Source organism: Haliaeetus leucocephalus, unplaced genomic scaffold, assembly GCF_000737465.1.
Source record: "Haliaeetus leucocephalus isolate CR32 unplaced genomic scaffold, Haliaeetus_leucocephalus-4.0 Scaffold339, whole genome shotgun sequence".
NCBI classification, from domain to species: domain Eukaryota; kingdom Metazoa; phylum Chordata; class Aves; order Accipitriformes; family Accipitridae; genus Haliaeetus; species Haliaeetus leucocephalus.
The window spans coordinates 24,044,848-24,056,534 of NW_010972775.1; the positions used below are offsets into that span (position 1 = coordinate 24,044,848).

Genomic DNA, 11,687 nt, shown 5'->3' on the forward strand with positions numbered 1-11,687 from the left:
GGCGGTGCCGGGCCGGGGAGGGCGCAGCCCTGGGCGCTGCCCGCCGGCCGAGCAGGCGCTAGGCCGGGAAGGAGGGTTCGGGGTCCCGCCGCCGTCACCGCGGTGGAAGGACGGGAGTGGCCCGAACCGCCTTCCCCGGGCGCTGCCTGGAAGCGGGAGATGGCCGGGCCGGAGCGGGCCCCCGGCGGACGCCATAGCGGCAGCGCGGCCCCCGGAGCCCGGCAGGAATGGCGCCTGGCTGCTGTGGGGCACCGGCCGGGGAGAGCCGGGTCTGCCACCGCTGCTTCCCTCCGGCACCCTGAGGGTCCCCTCGGGACAGGCTGCACCCCCGCCGCGTGGGGAGCCCCGCACTGCTCCTAGCGGCTGCCTCAGCTCCTCGGGGCAGGAGCCAAGGCATTGCCGCCTAAAGGCAAAAGCCCGGGCAGACCCAGGCGCGTGGCAGAGGGATGTGTCCCCGCCACGGGCAGCTGTGGGGCAGTGGGTGCTGAGGTGTGTTCCAGGGTCCCTGCCATGCACGGCCACGCAGGGCTGCCAGTGCCAGGAGCGCTTCTCCCTGCACGACCACACGGCTGCCGGGGCCGCCTCGGCAGCCAGCCGGCCCTGGTGCTGTCAATGCCGCCATCGGCCCGTGGCGCTGGGGGGCCAAGTTATGGTGGCAGGTCCGTGCCCACTTGGCCGGGCTGGGTGCCCAAGCTGGAGCAGTGGGGAGATGTGGGGCCTGCAGACCCCGGGGGAAAGTGCCACAGGCACAGTGCTCCCCACCCTGATCTGCTGAGCGCCCCTGTGGGATGCAGCCACCCCATTCTCACCACTGGGCAGAGCAGCCACCCCAGCTCTCTGGCCTGAGCCCCTGCACTGCTTTGCCCTTGTAGTGCGCTGAGCCCATGGGACATGTTGTACACGTGTAGCCAAAAGAACACCATGACCCTGGTGCTCCCGACCAGGGCACCACAGCGCCCTGTGCTGGGCCCTCTCCACCAGGAGTGTGCCTGGGAGTGAGGCGGGTGAGCACAGCTTGTGCCTGACTCATTGGCCTTGCCAGGCAGCTGGGGAGCCCACGCCACTGTCCCTGCCGGGCTCTGCCATCGGCCGGCCATGCTGTCAGGGGCCAACTCCACTTCCAGCTCTCCGGGTTGCCAGTTGGGGCCTCATGCTGGCCCTGCGGCACCTCCAGCCTCGGCAGCCCGAGCGCCTGCCCTGTCCCCTTAGTGCCTGGGGCTGAGTCTGGCCGTGCCACGCCAGCCTGGCAAACCTGCCAGGGAGTCAAATAGAAACCTGCCCCCAGAGCGGCCTCCTGTGCCAGCTCTTTCATCTCCTGTGCCTGCTGTACCACGTGCTGCACCCACCTCTGCGGCAGCCTCCAGGGCCCTTTCCCCTCTCCCCACTCCTTGTGTCCCACCACTCCTAATGCAGGGACGTGTGCGTGGGGATGAGCCTGCCCGAGATGTTCCCTGGGATCCCAGGGGGCTGTGGTAGGCTGACCCCGGCCAGCAGCTGAGCACCCACACAGCTGCTCACACCTCCCCCCACAGCAGGACAGGGAGAGGATAGGAAAAGCAAAAGCAAAAACACTTGTGAGTTGAGCTAAAGACACTTTAAGCCATGAATGAAAGGGGAAAAATAAACCAACCTCCAACACTGTAAAGGCAGCCGCTCATTGCCTCCCACCAACAGCCGGGTGCCCAGCCAGTCTCCAAGCAACAGCCATGCTGGGAGCCAAACCCCTTCCTCTTCCTCTGCCTCCAGTCTTGCTGCCGAGGACAATGCTGTGTTGTGGACCATCCCTTTGGCCGCTGGGGTCAGCTGTCCTGGCTCTGTCCCCTCCTGGCCTTCTGCCCACCCTGGACTCCTCACTTCGGGGAAGAATGGGAAAAGGGAGAGCCTTGATACTGGGCGAGCTCTGCGCAGCCACAGCCCAAGCACCCGCACCTTGTCAAGGGGACCAGCCATTGCCATGCAGGTGACGGCACCCCACACGGACACCACATGCCCCCCATGCCAGCCCATGCCCAAACTGGCTGCCACAGCCTCATCCTGCCCAATGAGGGGCCAGGATCCCAGGCAGGGGGCCCCGTGGCCAGGGATCACTGGTGGACCCTGGACAGGCTCCCCGCAGAGCGCCCCGATGGTGGCTGCCAGGAGGTAGCAGAAAGCAGATGGCAGGGCGGGCCGAGCCGACAATCCCCCTAATCCCATCAGGGCAGTGGGGGCCAAGCGGAGCCGAGCCGGGCCATGGCGGGCACACGGGCACACAGCCGTCTCCTGCACTCTCTGCTCTGCCAGGTAGGACTGAGGGGGCTGGGGGCAGGGCTGGACTGGGGTGGGTGTGCCAGGCCAGGCTGGGGGGCAGCTCTGGCCCGCTGGGGTCCCCACTGACCATGCTCCCCCCAGCTATGCTGCAGCTGTGGCTGCAGCTCCTGCCATGGGCTCCGTGTATCCACAAGCACCCGCATCCTCTACACTCTCCTGCATGTCCTGGCCTCTGCCGTGTGCTGCCTCATGCTGTCCCGCACTGTGGCCCAGGCCGTCAGGGAGAAGGTGATGGCGGGAGCTGGGACACCCAGGGTGATGGGGATGCTGGGATGCCAGGGGTCCCGGGGGCACTGGGGATGCCGGGGTGCCAGGCATCCCAGGGGGACTTAGGGGTCCTAGGAGCACTGGGGGTCCCAGAATTGCCAGGGGAGCCAGGAGTACTGGGATGCTGGGGATACTGGGAGCAACAGGGCTGCTGGGAGTACCAAGGGTGCTGGAGGTGCCAAAGGGAAGGGGTTCCAGGGGTACTGAAGATGCAGAACTTGCCCAGTGTGCTTGGGGGTCCTAGGGGTACTGGGGATGGAGAAGGTATTGGGAATGCTGTGGGTGTCAGGATTCCAGGGGTGCTGAATGCCGTGGGTGCTGAGGCGTGTCAGGCACACCAACAGCCCTGTCCTGTCACTCACCATGCCTGTAGGTGCCCTTCTCAGTGGTGCTGTGCGAACACCTGCCTGGGGGCACAGACTGCGAGCGGCTGGTGGGCTCCTCGGCCGTGTACCGGGTCTGCTTCGGCACCGCCTGCTTCCACCTGGCACAGGCCGCCCTGCTCCTCAACGTGCGCTCCAGCACCGACTGCCGCGCTCAGCTCCACAATGGGTACAGGGATGGGGCGCAGGGCTGGGCTGGGCTGGCGAGGGATGGGGCTGCCGGGGGCTGCAGAGGGATAGGGTTGCTGGGGGCCCCGTCTCCCTGATGCTTGCTGCCCCGCAGGTTCTGGCTCCTGAAGCTGCTGGTGCTAGTGGGGCTCTGGGCTGCCAGCTTCTTCATCCCTGAGGACAGCTTCATCCAAGGTGCGTCCCCCACCCTGCCCAAGCAGGCATCCTGGGCCCCCACATGTGGCACCTACGTGGCCCTTGTGCTAGCCCCCACGTTTGCCCTGTCCCCCCAGCCTGGCACTACACGGGCGTCTGTGGGGGCTTCGCTTTCATCCTCATCCAGCTGGTACTGATCACCGCCTTCGCACACACCTGGAACAAGAACTGGTGAGTGCCAGGGTGCCGGGCGGGCACTTGCCTGCTGCTGGCTCTCACCTGCTCTCCTGGCAGGCTGACGGGCGCCGCGCAGGACAAGCGCTGGTACCTGGCCGTGCTGCTGGCCACGGCCGCTTTCTACACCCTCGCCTCCGCCGCCTTCTCCTTCCTCTACAAGTACTACACCCACCCGGCCGCCTGCCACCTCAACAAGGCGCTGCTCACCGTCAATGGCAGCCTCTGCGGCATCATGTCCTTCATCTCCATCACGCCCTGCGTGCGGCTCAGTGAGTACCGCATGGCACTGCACAGCATGGGCCACAGCATTGCAGGGCCATTCGTGTCCTGGGGCTGGGAGGGCAGCTGTGGGCTCCCCAGGGCTCCCGCTGGCCCCTCCTGTGCCTTGGGGCAAGGGAGCAGTGGGAGGGGGCTGCTCGGGGCCCACGCAGAGCCCATCTGCCAGCTCGTGACACACCAGGGGCTCTGGTGACACCTCTGACCTCACCCCTGCAGAGCAGCCGCGGTCAGGGCTGTTGCAGTCCTCAATCATCAGCTGCTATGTGATGTACCTCACCTTCTCTGCACTGTCCAGCCGTCCCCCAGAGAGAGGTGGGTGCTCCCGCCTGCTGCCGGCAGCCCCCCGCCGGGGCACGCACCGGTCTCACCTCCGCCTCCCCACAGTGCTCTACAAGGGGCAGAACCTCACCGTCTGCTTCCCGGGCGTCCGTCAGGACGAGCTGCAGACAGAGGACACCACCGTTGCTGTCCTGGGGGCCGCCATCATGTACGCCTGCGTGCTCTTCGCATGGTGCGTGTACCCACGGCGTGGGGCAGTCAGGGTCCCTGCAGCACCGGCCCTTCTGGGCATGGCGAGCCTGACAGGCACCGCAAGGGGACCCTGTCCCCAGTCTGTGGCACAGCCAGCAGAGCCAGGGGATGTCCCGAGGGATCGCAGGGCCAGAGCAGGCAGGACATCTGCAGATGGGCAGGGACAGTGTAGTGACCCCAGGCACAGCACAGCAGGTGTCCTCCAGTCATGTCAGATCCATGGAGGGGGGCACTGGGTGCCTGGCACAGGGCAGTTGGTGCCCATGTTACAATTTCTGCCTCTCTCCTGGGCACAGTAATGAAGCCTCCTACCTTGCTGAGGTCTTCGGGCCCCTCTGGATGGTCAAAGTCTACAGCTTTGAGTTTAAAGTGAGTACGGATGCTGTCCCTGCCCCCGCTGTGCCCTGTGTCCTCCTGCCATGGACACCCCAGACCTGCCACTCCAAGCCCTGGACCCAGGCCTGGGGCAGGTTTGTCCAGCCAAGCACAGGAGACTTCCCACAGAGCACCCCTGCCTGCACCAGCTCCTCAGAGTCAGGCAGCCCCAGTGCCAGGCAGGGCTGGATCCTGCGGCAGGGCTCAGCCCAGCAGTGGTGGCCATGGAGCTGGGCTGCCCTGCCCCAGCAGCAGTTGCCACCACACTCCTCTCTCTGCAGAAACCCTCCTGTTGCTTCTGCTGCCCAGAGAAGATGGAGGAGGAGCTCAGAGGTGGGTGCCGGGTGGGTGGGCAGACCCTGCCCTTGAGTGCCTGTGTCCCAGCCCAGCGGGTGCTGGCAAGGAGGGGGTGCGGGAGCCGCCGTGCCCCTGTGCTCTCCCAGGCGCCGAGCCAACATGCGAGCAAGCGGAGGAGACCGCCAGGGGACAGTGCATCATCCAGGATGAGCGAGACCGGGTGGTCTACAGCTACTCAGCCTTCCACTTTGTGTTCTTCCTCGCCTCACTCTACGTCATGATGACCCTCACCAACTGGTTCAGGTAGAGCCCCACGCTTCTGCCCAGCCCTCCTTGCTCTTGCTCCCCTTCCCTCTTGCTAGTGCAGCCACCAGCACTGTCACCCCCTTCCCAGCATCATCCCCCCCTCAGCGTCATCACCCCACCAGCTCCAACCCGCTCCCTGTGGAGGCTCAGGCTGCAGCATTGCACTCCTCACTGGCCCTCTGCTCCAGGCCGTGCTGGTGTCACTGAGCTGGTGCCTGCTGGGGAAGCACATGGCTCTGCACCCACAGACCTGCACCGCTTCAACCAACAGCCCCTGCCAATGGCAGCCAATGGCAGTGCAGTGAGCCAGGCTGGGGTCTGCAGGGCTGAGGGGGCTCCATGGCAGGTGGGACGTGCCCAGGGCCACGCAGCTGCTGGGACACAGGGTGACCTGGTGGGTGCAGCTGGTGCTGGGATCCCCCGTGTTGGCATCCCTCCGGTGCCCAACAGCTGCCCTCTCCCACCAGCTATGAGAATGCAGTGCTGGAGACCACCTTCACACACGGCAGCTGGTCGACCTTCTGGGTGAAGATGTCTTCGTGCTGGGCCTGTGTCCTGCTCTACCTGTGGCTGCTGCTTAGCCCCTTCTGCCTCCACAGCTCCCCCCAGCACCGGCGCAGCAGCCCAGCCCTGCGCGTCGTGCGGCGACGACGCGCCCAGCAGCGCATCAGTGTCTCCACGTAGTCCCTGCTGGGACAGACTGTGCCCGGCCGCTCACATGGCAGCAGCAGGGGCTGGTGCCTGCCATGCCCTGTGCCTGTGCCCTGGCCCCACTGGGTTCCACTGGCCTCCCTGACCCCCGTCCCAGGAGATGGCGGCATCTGAGAGCCTGAGGGTGACCCAGGAGGTGGGCGCTGACAGGGACACCAGTCCTGCGCTGAGCTGGGGCCACCCGAGGGGCTGGCCGGAGGGGGCCAGGTGGTGGGTGCTCAGCCCTGGCTGCTGCTGGGGTCCCTCTGGGCAGGGAGGCAGCTCCTGCCACACACTGGCTACCAGTCTGGCTGCCCTGGCCCAGAGTCTGCCGGGCAAGCAGGGCTCTGCCCTGGCCATCTCTGTGTCTCAGCTTATCCACCAACGGTGTGCTTATTGTAAATAGCTTCTTCAATACATTTTTATATAAAACTCAGAGCTGAGTCTGTGCCATCTGCCCCCATGAAGGCCGCAGATGTAGGGCTGGGCATGGAGGTGCCCACACCACCCCAGCACCGGCCCCTTCCATGCAGCAGCCATGGCCAAGGGTGCCTTTGGGACAGCTCTGCTGGAGAGGGGGGGACAAGCTGGGGGTGGCAGAGGAGGAAGCGCTGGCCTAGGATCCCGGGCTCCAGGAGAGCGTTCAGCCCATGGCTGGTGCTCCCTGCATGCTCCCAGCTGAGCCCCTGGAGGAGCCAGCTCACCCCCCCGAGGACACGGGTGACTCCAACATGACGTGGTGCTGGGTGCACTGGCCTGAAAGGTGCCTGCGAGCTGTTGTGGCACCAGCCTGGCCTGGCAGTGGGGCCAGTGCAGGGACAGGACCCCCAGACGAGCACCTTCCCGGGCAGCAGGGACGGTCCCAAACTGCTTGGCCAAGGACCTGCCCCAGGACACTGGGGACAATGCCAGGCTGTGGGGTCCCATGGGCACCATGCCCAGCCCTGGCTGCAGCTGCTCCTGTCCCCCACCACAGCAGCTGCCCTTCTCCATGGGGACCATGGTCACAGCACCTCCAGACCACCCTCCACCCCATCTGCTCTCTGTGGCTGGGCAAAGCCCTGGGGAGGATGGATGGACAGGCAGACAGACGGACGGAGCCCCCGGCACCTGCCAGCGCCCAGTGCTTCAGTGGGAGGGGAGCCTGAGTCACTGGGTGGGGGTACTAGTGCAGGTACCAGAGCGAGCCAGGGCATTGGCGGGGGGGCAGCCCAGCTGCCCAGGAGGGCACGGTGCCAGCACTGCTGCAGGATCATGGGCCAGCCCCGGGCCCCCATCCGCAGAGCAGACACATCAGGGCGGTTCCATGGGGCCCAGCAGCACTGCAGGGCCACGGCACCAGCTGCACCCAACAGGCCCCATGCTGCAGCGGTGGCAGCCAGTGCCAGATGGGGACTGACACCTGCGGCCAGGGCTCCCGCCAGGCCCTGTGCCCACCAGCCTGCCGCAGCCAGCAGGATATGGTCCCGCAGGAGGTGAGGGTGGCACTGCAGGGCAACGCTGGGGTCTGGCCCTGTCCTGATGCGGCAGTGCAGTCACCGTGGGGTCTCCAACTGGAGCAGCGGGGGCTGCATTGGGAGCAATGGGGGTCTATAGTGCCCAGCGCCCAGCACCCCAGGCTGGGCACTGTGGCTCACACCTCTCCCTCTCCAGGAGATGCAGGGACCCACACAGGGCTCAGGGACAGGAGCCAGGCAGCTGTGGCACCAGCTTGGGGACATCACCCAGGTAGGGCTGGGCAGGGGCCCAGGCAGTGATCCCCTGCAGCCCTGGGCACCCAAGAGCTCCCCGGTGCACCGGGCTGTGCCCCAGCAGGGACTCGTCTCGCCCTGCCCAGGAGAATGATCGGCTGCGTCGCACCCTGCGTGAGGCCGAGCGCAGCGTCTCCCAGCTGCAGGCAGAGCTGGAGCAGCTGTGGGGGGACTTCCCTGAGCAGGCGCAGCAGCACAATAAGTGGCATTTTGCGGGAGGGGGATGGCGGGGCTGTACCCAGCTTTGCAGGAGACCCTGCCTGCACATGGCCCAGCGCCAGCCCTGTGTGCTGCTCCAGCAGCAGGCGGCACTGCCAGCAGGTGCCCTGCCGAGCCCAGCCGTGGGCAGGGACGCTCTGCCAGACCCTGTGCGCTCCTGCCTGCCCTGCTGCTGTGGGGAAGGCCAGGTGCCCGTTGGGGAAATGCTGCCTTGCTCGGCCCCATCATGAGCACAGGCAGCTGGGAAGCCTGCCCAGAGCTGCTGGCACATCCCTCCAGGCCCATTGTTGGCAAGCTCTCGGTGTCCTTGGGACTCCCTGGCCGTCTCAGCACCTCCACGGGTACCTCTGCCTCCCCAGGCATGGGGTGCCTGCTGGGTTGGGGCTGGAAGGCTCCATGCAGCCCCTGTGCCCGCCAAGGGGGCAGGTCCCCATGGGGGCCCTGCCATGAGGCTCCTGTGTCCCTGCAGGGAGCATCTGGCCCTGTGGGAGATGGCGGAGGAGAACCTGGCGTTCGCAAGCTACGTCAGGATGCTGCAGTATGTCCCAGCCCGGCCAGGCAGCGGAGGGGGAGCAGTCACTGGGGCAGCTGGGGATGTGCTGCTGCCTGCAGGCTGCCATTGCTGTGGGTACAGCCCTCCCCTGGGTCAGCCCCTGCTGCCCCCCGGCTCCCTCCCACCAGGATGACAAACAGAAGCCTCTGCAAGAGCAAGAGCCTGCACTCAGCCCTGCTGCTCGGCTCGCAACCGGACCTGCGAGCGGTGAGCCCTGCAGCTGCTGCAGAGCATGGGGCTGGCACCCATGCAGGAGCAGAGGGCCAGGACTGGCACCCGCAAGGGCAGGGATGCTGGGTGCTGGCCCGTGCCGCAGGGCACAGTGGCTGGCTGGCTCAGCTGCCCTCACTCACGGGGACACAGCACATGGGCTGCTGCCAGCACTCTGGGACCCGCCTGAGTCCCTGGATCTGGAGGCCACAGAGTCCCCCCCAGGTACCCCCCCACAGGGTGCCTCCATGCTGAACCTTCTGCCCCACAGCCATGGCCCCCTGCTGCCCGCCCAGAGGGCACCCACAGCAGGTGAGTGATGGAGGGTGGAGGGGCAGGCAGGCTGCAGCCCCCCCCTCCCTGAGCACTGCCCTCCAGCACAGGAGCAGGGGGGGAATTCCCAGCACCACCCACTCCCCGATGCAGCCTCTGGGGCAGATGGAGACCTGGGCTGCAGCAGTGCCAGCCTCGGGCAGCAGCAGAGCTTGGCCTCCAGCCCAGACACAGCCTCCTTGCTCAGCAGTGCAGGCAGCCACAGCTTGGAGGACAGTCCTCCCTCCAGCTCCCACGAGGGCACCAAGGTGAGGGATCTGCCCCCAGCCCAGCACCACGGGCTAGGGAAAGGGACACAGGGCTGCTTGCCCGCAGCTCCCTGGTTTGGGCCCCTCACCATGACATCTGTCACCCAGCAGGCCTCTGGCCCCCCGACAGGTGAAGCAGACGGACCCAGTGGCTCTCCCAGGCGCTTCAGCAAGAGGAAGCTTCCTGCCTTTACACCGGAGGTAACCAGCAACTCCCCATCCGGTGCAAAGGGCCAGGCTACGGGGGAAACCGGGGCACACCCACACCCTGTGCCAGCACCCCACTGCTGCTTGTCTCACCAGAACTGCAAGAGGGGAGAGGAACCCACATCCCCTGCCCCATGTACCAGCTGGTTCTGGCAGGGGACAGGGGCATGGGGAAGTCCAGCTTCCTGATGCACCTCTGCACAAACAAGTTCAGAGGAGACATCTCCAGCACCCTCGGCACCCAGCTGGGGCAGAGGCACAGGAGCAGCACCTGACTGTCCCTCCCAGCACGGATGGACTTGCAGATAAAGCAGTTGCTGGTGGACAGGGAGCAAACCACATTACAGATCTGGGACACAGCTGGGCAGGAGAGGCGAGAGCGCAGGGGCTGGGTTGCCTGATGCCATGCCAGGCCAGTCAGGGCCAGGTCCTGCTCTGGCAGCAGCCCCACAGGCTGGCAGTCACTGCACCAGCAGCAGAGCAGCCCTGGGGCAGTGGGCCTGGCCCAGGCCCACAGCAGTGACACCCCTGGCCCCAGGTACCAGAGCATCACCCAGTGCTACTTCCACAAAGCCCACGGCGTGCTGCTCCTCTATGACATCAGCTCCCCAAGCAGCTTCCTCAGCGTCCGCCAGTGGATTGAGGACATCAAGGTAGCAGGAAGGGTCCAACAGGCACCCAGCCCCCACAGAAAGGGGCAGGAGCTCTGGGGCCAGGCTGTGCCATGCCCCAGACAGTCCTAGGGGAGCAGGAACGAGACAGGAGCGAGCTGGGCTGGTTGCAAAGCAAGGTGGGGGGCCAGCCTCTGGGAGCAGCAGGATTGCTTCCCCCCAGCTTTTCCCCTTCACTGGTGTTTGTGTTGGGTCTGGAACTGCACTCTGCTCCTCTGCATGGTACAGGTGTGACACGGTGCAGCCGGTGCATGTGACAGAGCTCTAGGGCTCCTTGAGGAGATGGACTACAGCAGCAGGTGGAGGCTGCCAGCCCCAGGGAGCTCTGAGCTGCCCTTCCCTCCCACAGGCCACAGAGAGGCCGCTGCCACTCATGCTGGTGGGGAACAAGACAGACCTGCAGCACAGCCTGCCAGAGGCAGCAACTGGCCAGGGTGAGCAGGCGCACCTCGGGGCCCCTAAGGGCAGCAGGGACCCCACTGACACCCCCTGCTCCCCCCAGGCCCACGGCTCCCCGTTCTGTGAGACCAGCGCCAAGGACAGCACCAATGTGGTGGAGGCAGTGCTGCACCTTGCCCAGTGAGGAGCTCTGCCTGCTGTGGCACCCAGCTTGGGGCCACACAGGGCCCGCGGCAGCCACTGGGCCCCATCCTGCCAAGGTGGTGGGACCAGCTGATGCCACTGCTCCCGGCCCTGCAGGGAAGTGAAGAGGACAGTGGGCCAGAGCAAAGGCCACAGCACTGGACTGGACCTCAGCATCCCAAGGGCAGCTCCACGCTGCTGCTGGACCTAGCACAAGAAATAGCCCTGCTGCCAGCTTCGTGTCCTCTCCGTAGACAATTCCCCAGTCTCACTGTGCCCGCAGAGGTGCTGCGGAGCAGGCAGCTTACCCTGCTTCAGCTCCTGCGCCTGCTTGTCCCACCGGCTGCAGAAGCCGTCCAGTCCACACATAAACCCAGCCGCCGTCGCCCCAGACCCGCATTGCCTCCCTGCCGCCAGCTCCAGCCCTCCTTCCCACCCTCATTGCAACCCATCTCTCTCAGCCGTGATCCTTTCCTGGTCTCATCCGTCCAGGCTTCCAGCGATCCCACCCTCCCCAGGGTGTTTACCGCCCCTCTGTCCCTCTCCCCACACGCCCCTGCGCGGGGTCCCACTGGCCGCCCTGACCCCCCAGGCGACATCCCCTGACACCTCCCAGACCAGGCCCCATCTTTGTTCCTCACCGCGAAGATGCAGCTGCTCCACACCGCAAGAGCCGTGCTTGGTCCATCCCTCTTCACCAGCATGAAACGCGGCCACGAACACTCCCTCCCGGCCGGGGGGGCACGGTGCCGGTGCCCCCTCCCGCTCCCCAGGCAGCCCCAGCCCCCCCACCCGGGCGCACGGAGGGAGGAGACGGGCTTTGCAGGGCTCCACAAGCTACTTTAATAGGAGACAGACCCGAGGCAGGCGCGGGGGGCTGCCGGGGTCCCCGGCGGGGCGGCCCGGCCCCGGGG

General features: G+C 66.4%; 2 protein-coding genes across 2 annotated transcripts in view; one reads left to right on the forward strand and one right to left on the reverse strand.

Moving 5' to 3' along the window:
- The window catches only part of HYPK (huntingtin interacting protein K), a 3,262-nt gene extending 1,066 nt beyond the window's left edge, over positions 1-2,196 (reverse strand). Inside the window, exon 1 of the mRNA XM_010572332.1 lies at positions 1,930-2,196. Within this exon, the coding sequence (XP_010570634.1) occupies positions 1,930-2,196 (267 nt within the window). The remainder of the gene's footprint in view (positions 1-1,929) is intronic.
- A 36-nt stretch (positions 2,197-2,232) lies between these two features.
- SERINC4 (serine incorporator 4) lies at positions 2,233-5,993 on the forward strand. Its single transcript, XM_010572334.1, has 12 exons — positions 2,233-2,283; positions 2,392-2,538; positions 2,951-3,129; positions 3,244-3,323; positions 3,422-3,515; positions 3,579-3,790; positions 4,017-4,112; positions 4,185-4,311; positions 4,628-4,700; positions 4,988-5,039; positions 5,150-5,306; positions 5,777-5,993. The coding sequence occupies exons 1-12, from the start codon at positions 2,233-2,235 to the stop codon at positions 5,991-5,993; spliced, it is 1,485 nt and encodes a 494-aa protein (XP_010570636.1).
- The last annotated feature ends 5,694 nt before the right edge of the window (positions 5,994-11,687 follow it).

Excerpts from the sequence above, each read along its gene's own strand:
- SERINC4 (XM_010572334.1), top strand. The coding sequence starts at position 2,233 with ATGGCGGGCACACGGGCACACAGCCGTCTCCTGCACTCTCTGCTCTGC. Across the intron at positions 2,539-2,950 it reads CCCAGGCCGTCAGGGAGAAG|GTGCCCTTCTCAGTGGTGCT; the intron begins GTGATGGCGGGA and ends CCATGCCTGTAG. Across the intron at positions 3,130-3,243 it reads CGCGCTCAGCTCCACAATGG|GTTCTGGCTCCTGAAGCTGC; the intron begins GTACAGGGATGG and ends GCTGCCCCGCAG.